Source organism: Tetrao urogallus (genome assembly GCF_951394365.1).
Source record: "Tetrao urogallus genome assembly, chromosome: 5".
In the NCBI taxonomy this organism is placed as follows: Eukaryota; Metazoa; Chordata; class Aves; order Galliformes; family Phasianidae; genus Tetrao; species Tetrao urogallus.
This window is the reverse complement of record NC_136818.1, coordinates 9,852,926-9,876,008: the sequence shown is the minus strand read 5'-3', so window position 1 is coordinate 9,876,008 and position 23,083 is coordinate 9,852,926. Positions and strand designations below refer to the sequence as shown.

The window sequence follows — 23,083 nt, the reverse complement described above, 5'->3', positions numbered from 1 at the left end:
AGGTGCAGAATTATGATTTCAACTGGAAAGCATTATCCAGTTTAAAGAAGTTAAGAAATCATTGCTTGCCCAGCCTCTCCTGTGAGTTCAGGTTGGATGTTAGGAAAAATTCCTCCTCCAAAAGAGCCATCAGGCACTGCAGTGGGCTGCCCAGGGAGGTGGTTGAGTCACCATCTGTGGAGATGCTCATGAAATGTTTTGAAGTTGTGCTAAGGGACATGGTTTGGTGGGGAAATATTGGCACTAAGTGGATGATTGCACTGGGTGATCTTGGAGGTCTTCTCCAACCTTTGCGATTCTGTGGATTTATTCCCTTTTTGTTTTCACTGCAGAGCTCTTTTAAGGTCTTTCTTGTTTCTAGTTCTTATCTTCCTGTTCTCTCTGTGAAACTGTAGACTTGATTGTCATTGCTGTGCCGCTTTTTTGTGTCAGACACAGATTGTGATGACTAAAACAAATCTTTTTGGGAAATGGCAAAAAACATAAAAATTCTAAGCAGCATCACAATGGGCTATCTGCATGATGGTCTGAGTGTCCATTTACATTGTATACAAAGAAGTGGAACAATTTATTCTTGTCTTTGTTTCTTTGCATTTTATCATCTGGCTGTCTGTGTGCTGTAAGCTGCTGTTGGCAGAATAGCTTCTGTGGACTCTTTCTTCCACTGTTATTGTTTTGCTTTCTTTTTTTTTTTCTTTTTTTTTTTTTTTCCTTTGGGTGCATTTTCATTGGGGATGCTTTCTCTGTACCACGTGGAGGTCACTGCTGGAACTTGCACCGATGAGAACTGCAGCCTACAAATATTCAGTAATGATGAGTCAGAACAGAAAATGCAAGCAGTTTGGAAATAATGATTAGTTGGTATTTTTCCTCGGGTTTCAGAGCCTCTACCAGCTATGAAAATCTCATTTCCAACTTATAGTTGGCTAGGAAAATCCTTTTTTTTTTTTTTTTCTTTCTAATTTATCATTACTTTTTTACTTATGTGAAAGTTGAGATTTTTCTAGGGAACTGGGTGCTGTAAAACTTTTCAGAATGTTGTATTATTTATAACAAAGTCCAAAGAGCCAACAACACCTCTGCTAATGCCATGCTGTGTACTCTGAAGCAAATTAATATTTTCCATATAATCTTAATGGGATTTTTTGTCTAGGTTCTTAAAGGGCATTGATCATTCTGGAAGAATGTGACACTGTTCTTTCTCTGAACAAACTTTCTGTTTCAAGAATGGTGCTTTAAACATTGACATTTATTCTACCAACATCATTGCTCCAGTATGACTTATGCAGGAAATTTTTACTCTAAGGAAATTTTTGACCTGAAAAAGAGCAATGTGCCAGATGTGAAGGATTACCTGGCATTCAGGAACCAAATGAATTACAAAGTCTAGTCTCCTGCCTGTGCAGACACCAAACATGCAACTCTTTTTGTAAATTCATGAAGCTTCACATGAGTAATCTGTTTTGTACTTGCCTGTCTTCCTCAGCTTCCATCACAAGGCTATTTTGGAGCTTGCCCATTTTAAACATGAGTGACCTTCTTTTTGTCTTCAGTTTGGCCGTATCGTTATCTGGTCATGGTTGTCTCTTATGCCTCTTTTTTCATTAGCATCCCTACGTCTTTTCCTTCTTTGCTTTATCCCCTCTGCTGTACGTGTGCAGAGCAGTCACATCAGTTTTGTGCTTGGCTGTTCTAGGTGGAAGAATTAGGCATTCCAGTCTCCTTCTGTAATGGCACTATTACTCGTCATGGAGGCCACTAAAATTCTCTATGCCCTTCAGTGCTTTCAAATTGAAAAATTATTCAGGTACTGCAGAATAACATCAGGACAGGTATCTACATCTGAAACGTGGTAGCCAGAAACAAAGCCAAAGGATTTTGGAAGAATGAAATGCAATTTGGTGTATTCCACCCTAAGACTGGTGGGTAGGAGAGGATTGCTGGCAGTGGCGCGGCCATGGGTTTGCTCTTGTCTGCAGGTAGGATAAAGGTGGTTTTATAAAATCAAAGTGCAGTCACTCATTTTAACTGATCAGGTGATTAGCATCTATGATGAAGGACAGTAGGTCAGTGATGTGAGCTGTGGCCATCACCTGCACTCTTCTGGTATGTGCGTTAGATCTTCACCGCAAGGATCTGATTCCCTGCTTTTTGGTAGAGCGATGTTGCGCAGCTGCAGTGAGCCAAGACAACTGCTCTGCCATTCTTTTTAATTAGAAACAGCAATCTCCTTTCTGTTCTGGTGAAACATGAGCTGGACCATAATTGTGCTGAACTTTGGCCAACTGATAGAGTTGCTGGCTGGCATCTTCCATGTGAGCGGAGTCTTTTTGTTGGAGGAAGAACCAGATCCATTCTTCTTCCCTTCTCATCTTCTTCTTCTTTTCTTTTTTTTTTTCTTTGCATGGAGGACTTTGAAAGCTCAAGCAGCAATTACAGTCTGTTTTTGCTCACCTTCATCATGTTTCCAAATACCATGTAATCTCATCTATTTGGCTCGGTTCTCCCTCAGAGGCCACAAACACCCCACCTGGCTTTTGGTAGGAAAAACCAGCTGTAATTCAATCTTGCATCTTTGACAATAAGTCGTGAAAAACAAACTATGTTGCTAGAAGACTGGTTTTTAAACTAACATTATTCTACGCTGTCTTGAAGCCAGCTTTTCACCCCTTACCTAATTGTGCCTTGGTATTAGAGGGTTCTGTGAACAATGACAGGTTTTCCACATTGTCTTATGTGCTGTGCCACGAGGCAGGTCAGGACAAAGTTTCTGCCTTGTGTTTGAGTTGTACAGCTTTTTTTTCTTTTCCAAAAGGAAGTGAACCTTTAAATGAAGCATCTTGTTATTTTTGTGTACACACGTGTGTTGTTTTTTGTTTGTTTGTTTGTTTGTTTGTTTTTTGTCAGAAGCATTTGGAGAATCTGTAGCAGAGTCTGAGGAATTGGTTGGATTAGGCAAACTGATTTCTTGGGGTTTTTAACATTTATGGTTTATCTCAAAACTTGACAGTCTCATACATCATTGTTGTCATTATAAAGAGACGCTCTAGGTGAACTCATCAGGGCACAGTCTTAGACTTCATCCCTGTTATAACATGGAGAGGAGACAGGGGAGACAGACGATATTAAATCAGTCTTTGATTTTGTGTCCTGGTGGTGCGTAAGCACAAGATATTAAATGACTGCAGAAAGGTTAAACTTTACGTGTCTTCCTGTTTATCACAAAGGTACTGGGTACAAACAGAAAGCAGTCTTGGCAGGCAGCAGGCTTGCAAAATCCATGTGCTGCTTATCTAAAGCTGTGTTTGTACTGAAATTTGATTGCTGTATATAAAGGTAAATACTTGAGTGCCAAGGAGTCTGACGGGTAGCTCTTGATGCCCCACTGCAGCAGACTGTGGCTTAGGTACTCTGACACCTCCTAGCAACATCGCACAATGTGAAAGTGCTTTTGGAGGAAGTAGACTAGTGCAGCGCTTCAAAAGGTCATCTATTTAATTTTCCCACTTAAAAGTGGGCACAGCTATGACTCATTCATTCTTAATAGATGCAAACAGAACAATACAGTACGAAACGCATGTGGTTGATTCAGGTTCTGTAACGTATCCAGGTAATAGATCTCAATACGTGATAATCCCAAGCATAAGAAACATTTTTCTAATGTTTATTTCCTTTAAAGCATTTTAAGCTCCTACTTCTATTTACCAGAGATAAGGAGATACAACCTTTCTCTTTTGCAGCAGCCTTGCAATATTTAAGGGCTTATCATGTCCTCTTTCAATTTCTATTCACCAGACTAAATAAATTCACTTCTTTCTAATTTTCTTCAGTGATCATGTTTTCTAGACCTTAGATCTTTTTCATAGCTCTCCTGCAGCCTGTTTCCAGTTTGTTCATGGTTTTTGCATGAGGCCCAGAACTGGAAATGGCTCTGAAGCTGATGCTTTTTGATCCTGAATATAGTGGAGTGCTTAACAGGCTTTACTGCTGCAATAGGAAAAAAAAAAAAAAGAAAGGGGGGTTTCAAATGACCATGATAGGTGATACTGACCCATGGTGGCTGTTCTTCAGTAATAAGTTGTCTAATTTATTTTAGTCCTTTTCTACAGTTTAAGATCAACTTAATTTTTTTCCCGATCTCTGTTGTCAAAGATTTCTTCCTTGCAGCCATCCATTTTTGACTCATTTATTTGCTGATTTAGGAAAAGAAGTATGTAGGTTGTGGGATGGGTTTAATCCTTATTAGTGCGATTTCTTAAATTTTTCAACTGCTTCAGGAATCTCTGAGCTGCTTGGATTTCTGACAAAGGATTACTGTCAATAAGAAATGTGAAAGCAGGACATCACAAGCCTTCTTGTTCGCTGTGCTGTCAAACCAGGCTGCTTCCTAGAGAAGGGAAGCAGGGGAGAGAGCATACATCTAGGCCTCACTAGGGAGAAAGGAAAAGGTTAGTTTAGACTTTCTCCCTGTGCTCTTATAAATCTCTCAGTGCTAATTACTGACTGCTGGAGTGCTTTGGTTTGTATTTCAGCCATTTTATTAATAAAGTTGGTAGATTTTGTTCCTTCTGTCTAACCGTGGATGCTTTTCAGCATAAACAAACAAAAGAGAGCGTGGAAGTCTTGCCAGAACACATCAGTCATTTTTTGGTGTTTTTTTTTAAAAACGAAACAAAACACACACCTCATTGTTGGAGGCTTTCCATGTCCTTTCAAGAACGTAATGTGCAGTTATATACAACTCTAGGTTCTAATGCAGTTGGATTTTCTTTCATCTTGCAGTTTCCTCTTCTGATTCTCCCTAATTAAAAAAGAAACAAAAAATGGAACAGCTGAACTCCTACTAGGGAAGCAGTTGGGAGATAAACTCACAATGGAGCTTAGTGGGTGCCCGGCTGTCTTTTCTCACTATCTGATTCCTAGATATGTGGTGCCATCCTTCCCCTGGCTCTTTCAGGGACTTGGCCATGTCTTCCTTCCTCTGTATTATAGCAAAAGACTATTAGATGTTCTATTTATTTTGCTTTCACTTTGGTTGAGCTCATTCCTTTCTACACACTTACGTATTTAATTGCCTTGAAAACAGCAGCTAGTGATTGGTAAAGGATTGTACCTGAGATTAAGTATCAGCAATTATTCAATGGCTATTTTTGTCTTTTGGGGCATCCTTTGCTGGGGTATGCCATTCAGACTAGAGATTTTGAGATACTTGTGTTTGCCTCCCAAATCACAAAGGTTGTAGCTTTGTGCCATAAACACTCAAATTCCTCACCCTTTTGTGGCTGCTGTGATACAAAATAGCATTGTGTCAGTTTGGGAATTTAAGGTGTAATAAAAGCAAAGTACTTAATATTTGAATGTGAAAAATAGAAGCTGTTGCTTCACATGCTGTCTTCCCATGGAGAACAAACCTCTTTTGATTCTGACGCTGTGAATGTGACCTGCCTTTTGGATAGCCATGGTGGATGACTTGAGGTTGGATATAAGGAACAATTCCTTCTCCTAAGGAGTGGTGATGCAGTGGCACAGCTGCCAGGGATGTGTTGGGGTCACCGTTCCTGGAGGTGTTCATGGAATGTGGAGATGTGGCCTGAGGGATGTGGTCAGTGGGCATGGTGGGCTGGGGTTGGATTTGGTTATCTTGAGAGCCTTTTCCAACCTCTGTGGTTCCATGACTTAGGAGAAAAGCTGCATCCCACGTGTAAGATGCTCAGTAAATACAAAATTTAGAATCGTTCAGAGGCATTTCGTTTTTCTGTTTGACAAACTCCCACAAATTCCTTGGAATGTATTTTAGGTGCTGAGAGCATTCCCATGGACTGTTTGAGGCATATTCTGATATTTCTTGAAGGGTCCTAGAGTATACCAGACACACTTCAGAGCCGAGATAGGGCAGCCATGCTCCAGGAGAGCTTTGGCAGACAGCATTTCCCTGTCACTGACGGACATTGCTGCTGGCCTGCTCTGATTTATTGGGGTTGCAAAGTGCTTTTCATAGATCATGTGCTTATGGCATTCATGATCTCTTAATATTTCCAGAATGGGATTACCTTCAGAATTTATGGCAGCTAGATAACCTTTAATTGCTCTTTTTTTTTTCCCCACACGGCAATAATATTTTTCCCAAATCTGTTCCCCAGTGGCCTTAAATGAAGCAGAAATGTGAATTAAAAGCCAGTTTCCCTGGCTCTGAGTAAAATAGTGTTACGTACTACCAGATAACAGTAGGTGGCCTAAGGCAGCGCTTGCTAGAAAACTTCCTTTTCACTTGCAGCAAATGCAGTAAGATGGGCAGTGGGTGCTTCACCCTCCTGTTTAGGCACCACAAAACCAGAGCCATTTGATGACCTGAGAAAGTCAGCCCAACACTGGTGGTGCCCCACAAGCGCTGCCATGGCTCTGCGCTGAGGCTGCTGCTTGGGGAACACGGGGACCATTCCAGAGCACCGTTCTGCTGTAAGCTCTAAAGGGAAAGCTGTGACATCTGTCCTGCGGCCATCCGGGTTCTAAGCCTTGAGAGCCTGCATGAGAGTCCTGCAAGAAGTCTTCCTGTTGATGTTGCCAGAAGGCAGAGAGAACTCCTGGGAGACTCAATAGTGTTACGCAATACTTACATTTCGGTGCATCAGAGCTTGAAGAATCAGCAGTACAAACAACAAACTAATTTGTCATGTTATTGAAGTTCTTAGAGTGTTGTCAGGGTATTATTGTATCCTGTTCTTTCTTGTTGTTGTTGTTTTGCTTTGTTTTGAGTAGGGCTGTGGAGTGTTGTTGTTTTTCTTCTTTTTCCTTGAGGCATTCAGAAGCTGTGATGTATCTAACGCATCTTCCCTACTGTTTCCCAGATAAAATTATACCAATCCTTTCATTTCCTCAGCTCTCATTTGGGCTCTGGAGAAACACTCCTTGTTTTTAGATCAGCCAGGTAATCTGTGCATCCTGCATTTATGGCTATAGGTTATCTAACTAAAGACTGCGTGACTGCGAAGCAGTGCACGGGGGTGAGTTGCAGTCTTCTGTTCTTTAGTTAAACACTCCCACATTCCCAGAGATTTCCGCAACCTCTCATTGGCTCAGGTTGGGCTGTATTTTGCAGTTTATCTTCATTCCAACATTTCCTCACTGTGCCGCTATCTGATGTTGTTTCTGCGTGCATGACAGCAGCGTAGTGGAAATGAGTTTATCTTAAATCAGATGGTTCAGGTGCAAGAAGTTAAGGGATTGCAGTAGCATGGATTTGTATGCTGAGTGCACAAACAGCCCGAAGGAGCAGCAGTAAACCCTGCTTCCATCCCACCTGCCAGTGAGATCTAGGTTAGTCAAGTTCCATCTTCGTCAGATATCTGTACTTTGCACTTGATGTGTAATGAACTTTCTGACTCCCAAGGCACAGTACATTCCCATCTTCATTTCACAGTCTGATCCTGATCCAGAACATCCCCACTGCTGTTCTTGTATGACTGACTGAACAGATTTTTAACAGTTATTAACACCAATTATTATAGCATTAGCACTGATCTCAATACACTCAGAAGTGGTCTGGAATGGAAGACAGTATTCTTGTAGCTTCTTCGGCAAAGTGCTAATTGTTTTGTTTCTAGAAGGGACAAATTTTTAGTAGCTGCTGTTTTTTCTGTTGAGGGTGTAATTAGGCTAATTGTATTTCCATAATGACATGGTTAAGAAAAACTAGTTCTCTCTTTCTAAGTGATTTTGGATAGATCACAACTGTTTGGTTTGGCAAGGATGTCTCTTGAATTGTTTATATGATAATGAATGCAGAAGAAAACACCTACATCTGTACTGAATTTCTGTCCTCTATAAACCAAGTACTACTTCATGGTCTCCTGCTTCGCTTCCTTTATTCCTTTGTGATGAGAACTGCTGTGTACCTGCATATGAATGAGGCAGAAGCAGCCATTGGAGCAGCTAGCTCCTGCCTTGAAACTATGCAGGTCTTTCCTGAGCATGCACACCTGCAGTGCTAGCAGTATGTGTAATGAACAGTGTAAAGGAGGTCTGAGGCCCTTCCTCACACGCTTTCACACGCTGGCATAGACAGCGCATAAGTTGGCTCATGCCTACAGGGCTTGAAGCAAAACCACATAAACTCTGGTTGCAATTTACAACTTATTGTAGCTAAATTAGCAGCAAACAATAGCGTGGACGTTCAGCATGTTCTTCTAAATTGTTGAACTGAAGTGATTGTCAAGCTTGGAACTAGAGGTTTTTTGGTGTCTTCATTAACAGATTCACAGGCACCTGTGGTTAACAGTAAAATGTGGTGTTGTGATACTGCTGGTGAGACTGTAGAGTAAGCTCTTAGGTCTGAATTCTCTCCAGCTCCCTGCAGAAATTGGACTTCTCTAAATAAGAAGCTAATTTCTCTCTTTTTTTTATTTCCTCAGGTTCTCGAAGCCGGCACCAATGTTCTTAGATGATTCCTTCAGAAGATGGGCTCGTATCAGGGACTTTGTACCCCCCTTTGGAATTAAAGGACAAGGTAGGAGAGATCTACACAGCTGCTGAATCAAGAACGTGGTTCTGCAGATGCTTTGCTTTCTTCTTGAAACGTCTGGTCGCATCTTTATTTTATAGTTGTTGCCACTTGTGTGCTTGTGTAACAAATAGGAGAAATCTATTCGGATACCTTGGTGGTGATGTGCGATACGTCCCGTCCTGCAGCTGAAATATGGCAGCAGGGGCTGCATCTCAGGTGTGCTGTGGGAGAGCCAGCAGACTGCAGCAGAGGCCTTGAGAAATAACCCTGGCAGCGCTGACTGCAGGAGGGCTCGCCCCCTTCTAATGGGCACACAAGGTGCACAAGGCTAGGGCACACTGCCTGACCAACGTGGAGGTGGGATTTGCAGATTACACACGATGTCAGCCAGACTTAATAAAAATCATTCCGTTAAACTGGATCCAAATGGAGAAATTCACCAAAAGGGGATGACGGAATGGCTCTGGCAGCCCTCATCCTGGATTTGTTGCCAGCTTGTATCACCACCGCAATGTTATGTAAATCTGGTGTTTTATATTGGATTTCCTCAGTTAAAGAGAGAAATAAGAAATTGCCATTATTTAAATGGCTGAGAGCTGAAGCCATGGGACGGAAACAGTTGAATGGGTTATTTTTTTTAATGCCCTCCTGGGATTGAATTTTGTGCCAAGTTTCAGTCTGGAGCAAGTTGTGTGTGTGGGAGGGTTGAATTATAAACTTCTGCAACCCGGGATTTCTAATGGCTGTGCTGACAGGCTGCGAGTCCTAGCGATGCGAAAGGCGCCCTTTCATGTTACACATCACTTGGAATTCTTGCATCAGTCTTTTCTGGCCGGTCCCAGAGGACGCCTCCCGGCTCAGCTGAGTGATGGGATAATGGGATCAGCACCTCATTAGGGCTTTCAGTCGGAGCGATCTGCTGATATCCAAACAACCTCGGCAGGCAGCGGGGAGATAAGTCACGTGCTGGTGTGAGATGAAGACAGTCCGAGCGGGATGTGCATGGGAAAACGCGTGGTCAGGGGCGCTGAGAAAGCGTAGATGGACATGGCTGTGTTGAAACAGATGGGGCAGGGTTTTGTTGGGTGCATGTATGACGCCAGCAGCTGGGATTACCGATGTGAATCAACTGGGGAAGGTGCTGGTGTTTACAGAGCCCCATCGTAGCTGGTGTGGTAACGGGAAGATTTTGCTGAGAACTTTGGTGAATATTCTGTTCCCCAGTGTTTTCAAGTGACTGTGGTCGAGTCCAAGCGCAAAAGCTTTCTGTGTGAAATGCACTTAGAGGATGAGCTCACTTTCAGTAATGCTGCATATTCCAAGAAACTTAGAGAAACTTCTCTGTAGAAGCTTGGAAGTACCAGAGTTATGAAACTGAGAGACTCTGAGCAGCTTCAGAGATAACATGTTCTGTTCTCTTTTATTAAAGTTTCTTTCTGTTCTTTGGGCTTTTACATAAAAGGTCTTCAAACTCATAGCAGCGTTCTTCTTTGCTTTGTCTCTGGAAAATAAAAAGTCCTTTTCTATCCATTACTTGGTATTAACTGGTCCAAGAAAGAACTATTCTAACTTGCGGACTTTATGGGAAAGCAGCTTTTGATGAGCATTGTTTACTGAGCTGCACTAATTTGGAGTCACACATCTGGATAAATCACATGCAAAAGAGTAGAAAAAGGTCAGGAATTTTAAGGGTGGGGCTACTGCTCTGTAAAGGCGGTCATATCAAGAAGGCAGCATGCAGATCATTTTGACAGTTCTTTAGGGATCTTCATTTTCTTCAAAAAGAATCCGATTGCAAAGATGATTTTTCCATCTCAAGCTGATAAAAAGCATGCGGTAGAACTTAGAAAGCTTAACATTTGACATTCGTCAGGGAAGAATTCACCTTTAGTCCTTTGGCCATTATCTGATTTGGCTATTAGTGTGTGCAAAGGGTTTTTATGATCTAGATTTCACTCTCTCCAAGAAAAGCATTTGTCTTAAATAGACATAGAGTTCTTGTTGACTCCAATCCCTCTGTTCACCCAAGATTAAGGCCTGCTTACCTGATCGCAGTCCCCAGCTACTTGGGACAGAAGCAGAGCTGAGAACTTGTCCCAGTATGGGAGCCGATACAGCAGATTTAAGGCATCATTTCATTCATCACAGATGTCTGTAGCCCATTTTGGGAACTCTTGCTCTCTCTGTGTGCAAATGTGTCATATTTTTTGAACAAGTGTGATGTATTTGCTTGTAGTTTTTAACCCCAAAACGATCTCTACAAGTATCTGGTTGACCTTTAGTGAAACGATGCCTCTGGATTTCACACAGTTGTGACTTCTGCAGCTGGCTATGAATGTGTGAAGATGTTCTTCGGAATCTAAATCAGGGTTTTCTAAATGACAAAGAATGATTGCTTTGTTAAACAGCCCACTGTCACGTTCGACTGCACTTACTTTACTACTCAGCCTACCAGTGCCATGTTGGGCTTTGTACTCTCCTGCTGTGTGACTTGGCAGAACCAACAATAGGATGTGCCTCTGTGACTGCTTGGTTGCATTTCTATTAATAAAAGAGCCCCAAAAGCAGTTGATCTCATTGTACAGCCAGGTGAAGTCCTTGCCCTTTCTCCAAAAAAGAGAGCGGATGTATTTTGTCTTCCTACCCAGGAAGGTCACCCACCTGTGTGAGCTCCTGAACCTTTGAATGGATTAGGAATTAGAGGCGGGTGTTTTCTGTCCTGGTGGTGAATGCAAGGACTCTGCTAACTGGAGTTTGATAGGAGATGCTTGTGGGACGCTGTGCTGCTGCTTGTTTGTTGCTTAGCATGTATTCAACCCAAATAAAGGCTATCCTTCAGAGACGCCATGAAATTACTCAGCTTTAAGAGCTGCTGAGAAGATCAAACTGTAACAAGAAGTTGGAACTCTAAAAGCTGGATGGTAAGATGTCCCCCGGAGGACAGCTCAAACCCCAAGCACCCTCCTGTGTCCCAGGCTATTGTTTCAGAACTGGCTGCAATGTTGGAGTGCCTCCCGCATTCCACCATGTGCAAGGCTCTCATTTGCTTTTTTGGAATGATTCTTTCCCAGCACTCCCCAGGCCTGTTCTTCCAGCTTTTTTTTTTTTTTTTTTCCTCTGAAGAACAAGGAGACTGCAACAATCTCAAGCTGTTAAATGAGTTCCATGGAAGGTTTTGACGGAGGTATGAATACGCACAGGCTGTCCATATGGTTGCAGAGTTCCTCTGGCAAGTGCACGGTTTTCAGGGTTAAGTTTGTCAATGAATAAGCAATGGAAAATTGTTTATAGTGTTAGTGAGCTTATTTATCCCAGAGGGCCTCCTCCCCAAATTTACCTCTGTAGCTAAAGCAAAAGGAAAGAGTTATTTGGAGAAGGACAACAAACAAGGCTGGAGAAATACCTGACTATTAATAGAATTTCTCAGTACATGTGGCTGAAGGAATATAAAGGGCTTTCATAAGAAAGAGTAGCTAGTATCTGGCATCATCTCTGTGTAATGAGGATGGGAGTTGCTGCAGGGCTTTTTAAACTTAAGTGAAAACATATGGCATAGCATACACTAAAAAACTAAGCAAACATGAGATGTGTAATATCTCCTTCGTGCCTTCAGTCAGTAATGGTGTCGTTGCATAGCAGTAATTATAGGTCTTCTACCTTTGTTCCTGCTAGATTGTTTTAAGCAGAGAGGCAGCTTTGCTGGCCCTGCATTGGTTTGGTTTTGAAGGTGATGTTTATTTCTTAGGGAGCGGCTGTCGTGTTACCAGCTCAGAATTTGCTTTCACCAGCAATCCAGGAAGCTGTTTCTTCCCCGTTGGAGTATGAGAATATTAAGAACGTATTTGAAGTGCTACGGATTTACTGACTGTAATATGCAGCACAGGCCAGTGGACTTCATATTTTCATCTGATAGAGGAGGGACGTTTACTAGAGCACCAAAACTAGTAGATATGTTGTGCAAGGATTAATTGTTCTCATGCTTGGTTTTATTTGAATGTTTTCCTTTGTGTGAATGCTGTTGGGAAGAACCATGGTTCAGTGCTGCTTACCAGTGCTTTCATTAGTCTCTCGAGGAAGAGGTCATTCATCTTCAGTGAAAATGTTGTTTTTGAGTGTGCAAAAATGGCATATCGAAATTTTATCAGGGAAAGAAATATTATTATTTTCTTTTGGGTTTTTTTTTTGTTGTTTCTTTTTTCCCCCGTATGGAGAGGGAGGGATGTCATGTGATTAACTCTTCATATCATGAGGCTTCCACTTCAACCTTCTTGGCGTGAGCTGTGTTTTATCTTTGAGCAAACATATTCGCTTGGTCATCATGACTGAAATTTACAACTGGCCCAAACTAAAGCTATCTGGAAAATCGGTCTTTCCCAACCTGCCCTTCCGGCTCTTTGCAGAAGCTGAAGTACTGCATGCAGATGCCTTTCCTACTTTTTGGCTGGATCCACCTGATAGTGAGATGTCTGTCTTCTGCTCTAATTCTCCAACTTTCTCTTGATTTTCTTACCTACACTCTGTTGAATGTATGGTTTTCCTGCAGTGAGCATTTTCTTATTTTCCAAGTGTTCTTAACTACTGAGCAAGAAGCACAGGCATGCGTAGCTGTTAATTCTGTTCTGAGTAGTATTAACACAGCATTTTCTTCTTGAGTTTGATTGAAGCAGAATTCTGAACTGTTTCCCACTAGAATTTTACACTTGGCCAATATTGGTAATCGTTGCCATTATCACATGAGAATGTATCTGTAAAAATGTTGCTGCTTCCCCAGGGAATCTAGCTGATTATATAGCCTCAAGAAATTAAACGGGATGTTGTGGGGACGGGAGGAATGTTCAAGTTTCAGAAGAGGTAGAGGGCCATCTTTTTGTTACTGAATAAAGCCTGCAAAGGGAAGAAATCCTGAGGGTTTTGAGGTTAAATCAACCTTCACTCTCGAGGTCTCTTGAGGAAAGTATAACCCTCTGGTGAACTCCCTTATTTCAATTAAAAAATGGGTACTCTGTTGTTGAATGTGCTTAGGGAATAGCTCTTCTCCAAACCACTGACAAGCAAAAGGTGCTTGAGGGGGTTCTTGAGCCCCACATTTGCAGTTAATTGGGTGATTCCAAAGTAAAGTTCTTCTCAGCAGTATTGAAGTACAATTGAGAAGTGGACGTTATCTCTGTCTTTTACCTCTTAGAGGGAAGAGCAGGTGCTTTCTGGTTGTTTTAAGTGCTGTATTGTAATGCTTCTGCAAGGCTTGGGAAAATTAGAAATTGCTGTAGTAGTTGTTGTGGAGGTTTTTGGCCTTGAAGATGTTGCTTGTCCACCTGAGAAGTGGCATCAACAATGCAGCAATGAAAGGAAGAACAGTCCACTTTTACACCTATCTCTGTTTTTCCTCGTATCTTTTTGATAGCACTTAATGAATCCTTCAAGGTTCACTTTCATTTGGTATGGATTAGAGGGTGTTTGTGCAGACTTTCTTGCTACCCAGACGTCAGAGTTGAATATGGCTCAAAATGGTTAACGCGCGGCTATTGCAAAATGTTGCCCATTTTCTGGCATAATTGTTCTTTAAATTAACGTTCCAACTTTCCGAGCCGTGGGATTATGTTGGGAACTAAGCTTGTACTCTGAAAAAAACAAACTTTTGGTTGTGAAGAAAAGCTTGGAAAAAAAAAATCCCTGAAGGCTCTAAAACTACGATGTAAATCAAGAGTCCAAATGTTATGTATTTTATTTATATCTTGTTATAAAAAAAGACCTTAAGGGCTTTCTGGAGCTTACATTTACCACATGCCAGGATTTCCTAAAATTGTTAGGGAGGCTTTTTTTCTGTCTTTTGTTTTGTATTTTGTATCTATACCACACTAAATACGTGTCTTCTACTACGATTAAAAATCATCAATGGAAGTATTGTGATATTGGAAGCAGGGGTGGTTTTAAGTTCTATTGTTAAGGTCCATGTCAAGCAAACCACCTAAATCTGGCACAGCTATAACCTTAAGAAAACACTGCCTTGTGTTTACATACAAAAGCTGATCTGAGGACAGATTCCTGCAGTTTGTAGCTAACTGTGTTGGAGAGCCAGTTCACGTGTTAGCAGTGTGCTTCGAAGTTCTGGAGCCTTTGCTGCTTTCTCTTGCATGGACATCACAAAGTTAGCCGATCAATAGAACGAATGGCTGCAAGGAATTTCACTCTCTTTGATTCCTGTGGTGTTCCCAGATTCTCTAAAATACAAATCGTGTTCTGGATGGGGTGTTCCTGGGACGGAGTATGTGGTGGGACCCGAGTCTGTGGCCTCATGATGGGTGCCAGGATGGCAAATCCTTCTGTAAAGCATTCCTCCATCTCCCATCCGTGCTGTTCCGTGACCCTAATCCATGCCCTTCGGGTTCTTATTGGTGGCAATAAGGGTATGGAGACTTGCTGATTTTACAGGAAGGTGTCTGGCATGGTAGTTATGAAACATTACAGCCCCTTCTTTTGGCCATTTGAGAGCAGTCCAGCATCCTTGCTTTTAGGGCAGGCAGAAAGTAGGCCCTGTGAGATGGCCACAGTAAACTCTGTGGAGTGAAAGGTCTCAGGTTTTTTAAATGATACTAGCAGGAGGCTTATGCATTAGAAACAACAGTGCTAAGTGTTGTTGACATTTACAGTGAAGGTTTCCACTCTTCCACATAAATAACAGATAAAAATGATAGAATTCAGACTTAGGCTGGCTCTCACTGTGTGGTCACTGCCCGCCTAATTTCTAACTATTTACTTTTAGTTTTTCCAAATGTCTGAAAATTTCAGGGTCAACCTGAAGTCAAGATGTACTTTAGTTCAGAGAAACCGTGCAGTCCTGAGTTGCTTTTGAATCTTATGCTGTTATACAGAAAAGCTGATAGAATATGTCATGATAACTCAGGATTCTTAGATAAACGTGGTCAACTCCTCCTGTAGATGGGAGGAAAATGTGCAGAGTCCTATGGCTCTGTTTGTATAGTAATAGTGCGTGCACAGTGGTTGATAGACAAATGGGTTAAATAACCTCCCTCGGTCCCCAGTAACCTAAATTCTCCATGACAAGAGAAGAAGTATAATAAACAGAAACTTTAGCTGTGGAAAACTGTCATAGATTGCGTGCCCCAGTGATGTGTTCATTATTTAATACTGGGAGAAAGTGGAGGCTTTGGTGACTGTGCATGCCCTCCAAGGAGCTGCAAGGACACAGCAATGCCCCACTGACTCATTTGGAAGGAACACAAAATGATTCTTACCTGGCTTGGTGCTGGTGGGAGCCCCAGGAAGGTAACTGGGAAACCCTTCTTTTGTACCTTGTTCTCCTTATTTCTTCTTGCCAAGCAGCGCACTCTGCTTCTCAGGGCAGGAGAAAGAAACGCACTTTGCAGGCTGCTATGTAGAGCTGAGGATGGCTTGTGTTATTTTAACTTCTCTTTCTATACAAAAAAAAAATTGGCTTAAAAGCCATGTTTATAGGAAAAATCACACAAATACTAATAATTGAAGCATTCGTGCTCATGTCACTTGTAATATCTAGCTTGTTCTTGTATGTGGGATTTTGATCCTGAGAGAAGCCACGCTGAGATGCATTTTGCTTCCAGGAAGGCTAACATTTGTAGCACTAAGGATGGCTATGCTGCCATTGCCCTTTTAACCAGAAATGCCACAATAATGATTCAAGGAATGGAACACATACCTGACGAGGACAGGGTGAAGTAGTTGAGGCTGTTCAGCCTGGAGAAGAGAAGGCTTCAGGGAGACCTGAGATCAGCCTGTCAGTAACTAAAGGAGGGCTGCAAGAAAGAAGGGGGCAAACTCTTTAGGAGGATCTGCTGTGAAGGGACAAGGGGAAATAGTTTCAAACTAAAAGAAGAGATTTAGATTATATATAAGGAAGAAAGTTTTTACAGTGAGGTTGGTGAGGCATTGTAACAGGTTGCCCAGAGAGGTGCTGGCTGCCCTGTCCCTGGGTGCACTGAAAGTCAGGCTAGATGGGGCTCTGAGCACCTGATGGAGCTGCAGATGTCTCTGTTCACTGTGGGGGAATGGGACTAGATGACCCTTAGAGGTCCCTTCCAATTCAAACGATCCTATGGTTCTATTATCATTGTTTTCCTACAGGCTGGAGGAAAGGTTTAGTACTGGCAGTGTCTGCCTTGAATTGCACAGGAGGAATAGAAAGAACAGTATGTGTGTAGTGATACTGCTGTTGTGTTTAGTGAGGCATCTGTGAGTTCTGCTGGGTCAGAGCTGGCCCTTCTCTGAGCCCCTCTGATCTCTTCACTATGCCCCCCAGTTTTGCTTCTCCAGGCTTGTGCTGCTGAGACATGTCTGCTGGGCTGGCTGGGGTTCTGCACCAAACAGAAGTAGCTGAAATGTTTCCAGGTGGGAAATGTCTCTCAAAGAGTGAGACTTGCCTGAATGGGGATGTGTCTGAGCTAATGAACTGTGTTACACCTCAGCTGGCTGTGTACCTTGGCCCTGGAAGCAGGAGGTGAGTGCACGCATACCTGTTGCTTGTAACAGGAAGAATTTTTATCTTTTATCTTTTGTAGTACTGACAACATGTATACTCAGGCCCCTCCTGGCTCCTCCTTGGTGCACTCATACACCTTGTACACCTACCAGTGTTCCATTCCTCTCGGTGCCAACCAGAAGAGAAGATATGCCAGCACCGTGTCTGCATCCGTGCCTTGCTGGCACTAAGGGCATCTGGGCAGCCTTCATGGCTGCCACAAGCCAACGCTCAGCAGTGAAGTACCTTGTTTTGAGTTTCAGACAGCAGTTTTGAATGATAACACTTGTGATTTGTGCATCATCCAAAACTCTTTGGATGCCATTAGTTGTTAGACTGTGGGGTTTGCTGAGGAAGTATCTCGCATTTAGCTATTTTTATCTTAGCTATTTATCTGAATGTCCTATTTTGTTTAGTTTGTTCGTCTTTTCTCACTGGGTGATGGGAATGGGGAACATCCCCATTCCAGATGCTGCCATATCCAGTCCTAAAGTAGTCATATTTAATTACTGAACATTTGCTATGAAGGCATTTCTAATAAGTTGGCAAGAAGAGAAAAACCACATTAGTGGCTCTTGATACAGAGGATGGCCTCTGAGAAGTGCAGAGTGTTGACCTGTGGGATGGTAGACCAAACCTGGCAGGAAAAAAGCTTGGTAGATGGGAGGTTGCAGCCTTGACTTGGGATCTTTTGATCTCTTTTTTTCTGAGAGTGTGGGAAAATAACCACTGTAATGTATACCATGTAGTAAGAGTCAGTGCAAGAGACAGGCCAAGGAGAGGGCTGTGGCGCCGTGCCATTGGAGGTCGTGACAACCTACTGCTGTTGCAGAAGACTTTGGGAAATAGCATTCCTGTTGGAGAGGGAGTTTGTTGTCAACGTCAGAAAGAAATCTTCAAATGCAGGAAAACAAAAACTGTTTCTGTTAGCGAAGGAAGTGACTTTTACCCTACAGATTTTTCTTTCCATATTCTACTCCTGAATATTGCCTTCTTCTGAAAGTAACCCTGGCTCCCAGCTTGCAGCAGTTGGCAGGGGCTGTCAGTAATGCCGTGTCAGAAATTCACTAAATTGAGAGGAACTGTCTGTGGTTTTCTGTTCTTCACCTTTTTATGTCTGTCTTGTGTCTCACCAATTTCTTGTCAGGCTCCAAGTTGTTTGGCACATTGGCTGCCTCAGTCTTACGTGTTTGTCCTACACCCTTGTCCTGCTGTTTCTGCAGACTAATAGAGTATAACTAGTACATAAGAACAGAAGTCCTTGCTTAAAAGAGATGCCCAAACTGTGCCAAATGCCATAAGTAGTGTCTATCTGGAAAATAATCGTTTATGTTCACTGTAAAAAATGACTTGATGTCAGTCTTTTCAATGGTACTTTGTCATTTTTAATCTTTCAAGAAATTAGACTTATTTACTCCTTTTGACTAGCTGTTTCCTAAGCACTTTTGAACCAATTGACCGGTAGGGGGAGGATATGAGAGAAATTTGTAGTCTCTTAGGGAAAGTGGAAGGGGACTGATTGTTCACAGCCTTTTCCAGTGTAATTGAAGGTAAGAGAAGCCAGATTCAAAATCAGAAAATGAATGGGTCCCTATGAATTCAGGAGGACTGTGAACTCATAGAAGAGAATTTACTGATGGCTGCCAGATACATAGAACCTATACCTAGCGTATGAAATCCCTGATTTGAAAATAATTATATTTGAGAGAAATACTATATCTATTTGCTGGCCCTACATTCAGTGCACTGCTCAGCTGTGTAAAAGCTTGAATGAAAGCAGGCATTGACAGTGGTGTTGGCTTTGCATGGCTGAAGTGTTTGTGGAACTGCAATTCCAGGGAAGTGGGTGTGAAACCACTGCCTTAAACTGGAGTGTGTCTGTTTCCTGGCACTCTCTCTGTGCAAGTCACTCGTGCATTACATCAAAACTTGGCCCATCATGTCTTCACAGACAGTTTGTGAAGATCATTGTTCAGAGAAAATAGGTACACGCAAGTAAAAGCTGTTGTTCCTGATATGAACCTTGTTTCCTCCAAGTAACTGCTTCAGATGCTTTACATCACTTTGTTTTTCATTTCTGTTAGAACTGAGAACTTCTTCCTAATGCCTTCTTCTTTCTCCCTAGATAATTTGATCAAAGCCATCCTGTCAGCAACCAAAGATTACCGTCTAACTCCAGCTCTTGACAGGTAAGATGAGACCTTTTAGAGTAGTAGCCATTGAAGCAGTTATTTTCCATGTCCTAAATAAACTTTGCCAGAGATTGGCTGTGCTTTGGAGGTGGATCAGGAGCTGGAAGCAGTACTTTTTCCAGTAAACTGTAAACTGTGAGAGGCCTTTTAAGTCAAACACAAGTGGGAAAAAGCCTTTACCTTTTGACTGTTTCCTAATCTTTTGTTTCCTATGGTGTCACAATACACTCTCTTGACTATTTTTCAAGTAAGTAAATAGCAAGTTTTCTATAAACACATTATTCTTTTTCAGCCTTTCTGACAAAGCAATAGGATCACGAGAACCTCTTAGAGGGAAAGAAGGATCTGGCTTGTTTTAACAAAATGTTTCAAGAATTCCTTACTCTTAAGGCAGGAATGTGTGATTGTCCAAGCCTGTGCCAGGATGCGATAGCAGTACTCCAGGGTCCTGAGGTATTTGGATTGATGCCTTTGGAAGAAGTTCCTTTGATTCTTCAGTCCTATGGTAGAGCTTGCTTCTGAGACTGTCATGTTTATGATCAACTTCCCAGCATTATTCCTTTAGTCTTTCCTATTCTTGTTTTTTCTGTCATTCGTTTCTTTGCCCTGCAGTTTTGGTCTAGTGCTAAATCCTGGGTTGGAGGTACTTTCTTTCAGAAGCTGTCATAGGTTTTCACTGGGGCACAGTCTCTTTTGAAAGTCCTGTAGTGCTCTGTTCCAAGTAGCAGTGCTTCCTTGAACCCAGGCTAACAGTGCAGCTCCTGCTTTCTAAACACACTCGTTTTATTTCCTGGCCCAGCAGCCTTTCTCCCAATGTGACAAAGTTCATGAGTTTCTCCAGCCTTTCCATAGCTCTCATGTGGACTGTAGATCTTGCCAAATGTAGTTATGGTTGGGAGTTCATCTTTGTATTGAAAGTTTATTCTTATTATTTGCAGTCCCTCTGCTAATTTAGGTTGCTTTGAAGTTTGCCAAATGAAGATTTGGGTATGCTTCCCAAAATGTTCTGCTGGTGTGATCATTAATGAATTTACAGTCCTGGCAGCAAGGAGCATCTGCTATTTTGGATTTCAGAAGCGTTGATAGAGCTACTGTTGAGGGAAGACTAGCTGCTTTTCCATCTTAAGGTCAAAACAGAGCCAACGGTTTCTTTCTGATACAGCTTCACTGTGCAGGGAGCAGGAGCCTGAGGTTTGGGTCGCTTCCTTACTGCTCACCATTCAAGGAGAAAGTCTCCATCTTCACCCTTTACTCTTCTCTTTGCAGCAACTGGAACAGCCCTGATTTATGGGCTGAAAAAATGCTCTGTTGTGACAGAGCTGGGTGAGAGATAATAGAATCATAGATTAACAAATGTTACGAAGATCTTCGTGTCCAATACCACTAGATGTATCTAGTCTGTGATGTACAAGGGGTCAAATCTTTCAAGTCCCTCCACATGTAGGCTTTCTGGAGCTTAGTAAGGTGATTCTAGGAGTAGGGAAGATGCTCCAAGTTCACCTTCTCTTTAGAATGGGGTTGCATTAACATTTTCTCTGTTGGCAAAGACAATATAAGAAGCTATCTTTCCTTCTGTGACCTGCTCTGTTGTTCCCTTCTCTCTCCTTGTACTGCTGATGTTCAGGATAGAGTAGTTCTGTTGCAAGCAACCTACAAACATCATTGAGTTCACCTGCCTGAGCCCTTCATGGCTAACTGAAAGTTGAAGCATGTTATTAAGGGCATTATGCGAATGCTTCTTGAACAGATAAGCACAGGACATCAACCACCTTGCTAGGAAGTCTGCTCCAGTGTCTGACCACTCTCCCAGTAACTATTGTTTTCCTAATACCTAGGCTGAGGGCAGGCTTTAAAGTAAGTTTTTCTCTTAACCTAGGTCATTTTAGTCACCTCATTTGCAGAGCTTCCCTCCCACTGAACAGTTGTTCAGGCACAGCTCTGGAGCAGCAGCACGGAGAGGCAGAGGAGTAGGGATGGGTGGGGAGGGTGAGTGCATCTGAACCTATTGAAACAAGCATTCGTGTAACCACATGCTGACTGCAGCTTTCCCAGGGGAAGGGTGGGAGAGGCAGGGGAGATGAGGTCAGAGCAGTGCGTGAGAGCATAGGAAGGAAAGAGGGGATTAGGGCTGTGTGGTGGGGGATCTACACCAAGCCTGCAGTCTTGTCCCCACCCAAGCTTCTCCATTTCTGTCCCCCTTCACAAAAATATCCCTTTGAGATGTTAACTTCACATATGTCCTAGAAGCCCTGAAAGTGAACTTGTTTGTTTGACTATCCCTGTGTCAAAAGGGCATCCTGATGTACCTTTCCTGACACAATGTACTCGACTGGGTGCCGAAATGAGGCAAACTCAATCCTTCCGGGTATGCGTACACCTTTCATCATCCCAGAGCAGCTTTGTCAACTCACTCCAACTAATCCCTCCATTGTGAGCAGAGGGTTTTGTTAACAACTTGCAGCAGCTGGAGGGCATGTGAACAAATGCTATAGTTCGCTTCTGTAACAGTGCAAGTGATGTCCTGCTTTCTTAGTTATTCTCCATGTCATCCTTCTTATGGCACCTTTGTGTTGTAGAGCTTTTGATGTCATGCTTCTACTCCAGGGCAGGAGGTAGGTAAAGTTGCAGTTGTCTCTGCGATGGTAGTTGGAACTCTGCTCTGAGTTTTCCTGGGGAAAATCAGACCATTTTGTATTGCTTCCAGGTGGTAAAGAAGGAAAACAGCAAATTTGAGTTTATAACACAGTATTTACCAATGCAGTATATGAAGTAACGAGGAAGGAACTTGATGGAGCAGAAGTGCCTGTGTCCCTCCAGGCTGATAGCACTGGTAGAAGAAGCAGCAGCCGGATCAGACAGGCATATGCTAAGCCTCCCTAAGCACCAGTTGCCCTCAAGATGTTTTTGTTTGGTTGTTTTTTTTTTAAATTACTGTTACATCTTTCCTCAAAGCATTTGGTTCCAAAGTTGCGTAGAGGAAGGCTTTGTGTTTTTTTTCCTTTTACAAATCCCTGAAGTGCTCTGACAAGGGAGGAAGGGGAGGCAAGAATGGCTACGATGCATGCATGTGCTTACAGTACTGTATTGTTCCAGAATGTTGACGTGAATCCTAGTCTTGGTATAGATGAACTCAAGCTCTGAGCACATGTGTCAGAGGCTGCACATCTGGCTTCGGCTCCCAGCTTGGGGCTTTAGGGAATGCCTTTCTGCTCTAGAAAGTCCATGACCCTCCTTCATACCACCCGGGTAGCAAATTGGAATAGGGGCTCCATTTGATGATTCAGTACATGAGCTGTTCTGGAAAAGGCATATGGGATGGACATGATATGTGAGCAAACCAAAAGGTGTTTGCACACCTTTTTAGGAAAACCATTGAGCTATGTAACTGATGCTGCCTGCACCGTGTGTTTCTTTAGCCAGAAACTTGCCTGGAGCCAGCAGTTCAGCTGCACTGATGCAAAGTGTCCAAACTACTGGTCAGAATGTGGAGTCAGGTGCCCGACACTTCCCTGCCCAAGGCTTCTCTCTCACAATTTCTCACCTATAATAGGGTGGCATTATAACCTTCTCACTGTCCTACAAGATGGCTGGCATTGCAGGGAAAGTGTGTAAAACACTTCTCAAGAAAAAAAAAAAGTAAAGCCATTAGGAGATCAAAGACTAAACCTACTGTTCTAGGGGGAGAGCGATGAATAAAGAGAGAATGATGTCCTGTACTGCAGTGACAATGAAATATGTTCTATATTTTCAGTTAGTAACTGTGAAGATGTTAATTGGCAATTATGTCTTTTTAAATCAGTAAGCCCTGGATAGTATTTAAAGAGTTAAATGAGGCGTTCTCTTTATTATTACTGTTTGCTTTTTAACCCTTCTTGGAAT

General features: G+C 42.4%; 1 protein-coding gene across 7 annotated transcripts in view; it reads left to right on the top strand.

Annotated features, from left to right (window-relative positions):
* The window catches only part of ST3GAL3 (ST3 beta-galactoside alpha-2,3-sialyltransferase 3), a gene marked incomplete at both ends in the record, with an annotated part of 141,435 nt that overhangs the window by 77,166 nt on the left and 41,186 nt on the right, over nucleotides 1-23,083 (top strand). For all 7 annotated transcript variants that reach the window (XM_079535611.1, XM_079535610.1, XM_079535606.1 and 4 more), the window contains 2 exons: nucleotides 8,409-8,503; nucleotides 19,138-19,201. In XM_079535611.1, the coding sequence (XP_079391737.1) occupies nucleotides 8,409-8,503; nucleotides 19,138-19,201 (159 nt within the window). The remainder of the gene's footprint in view (nucleotides 1-8,408; nucleotides 8,504-19,137; nucleotides 19,202-23,083) is intronic.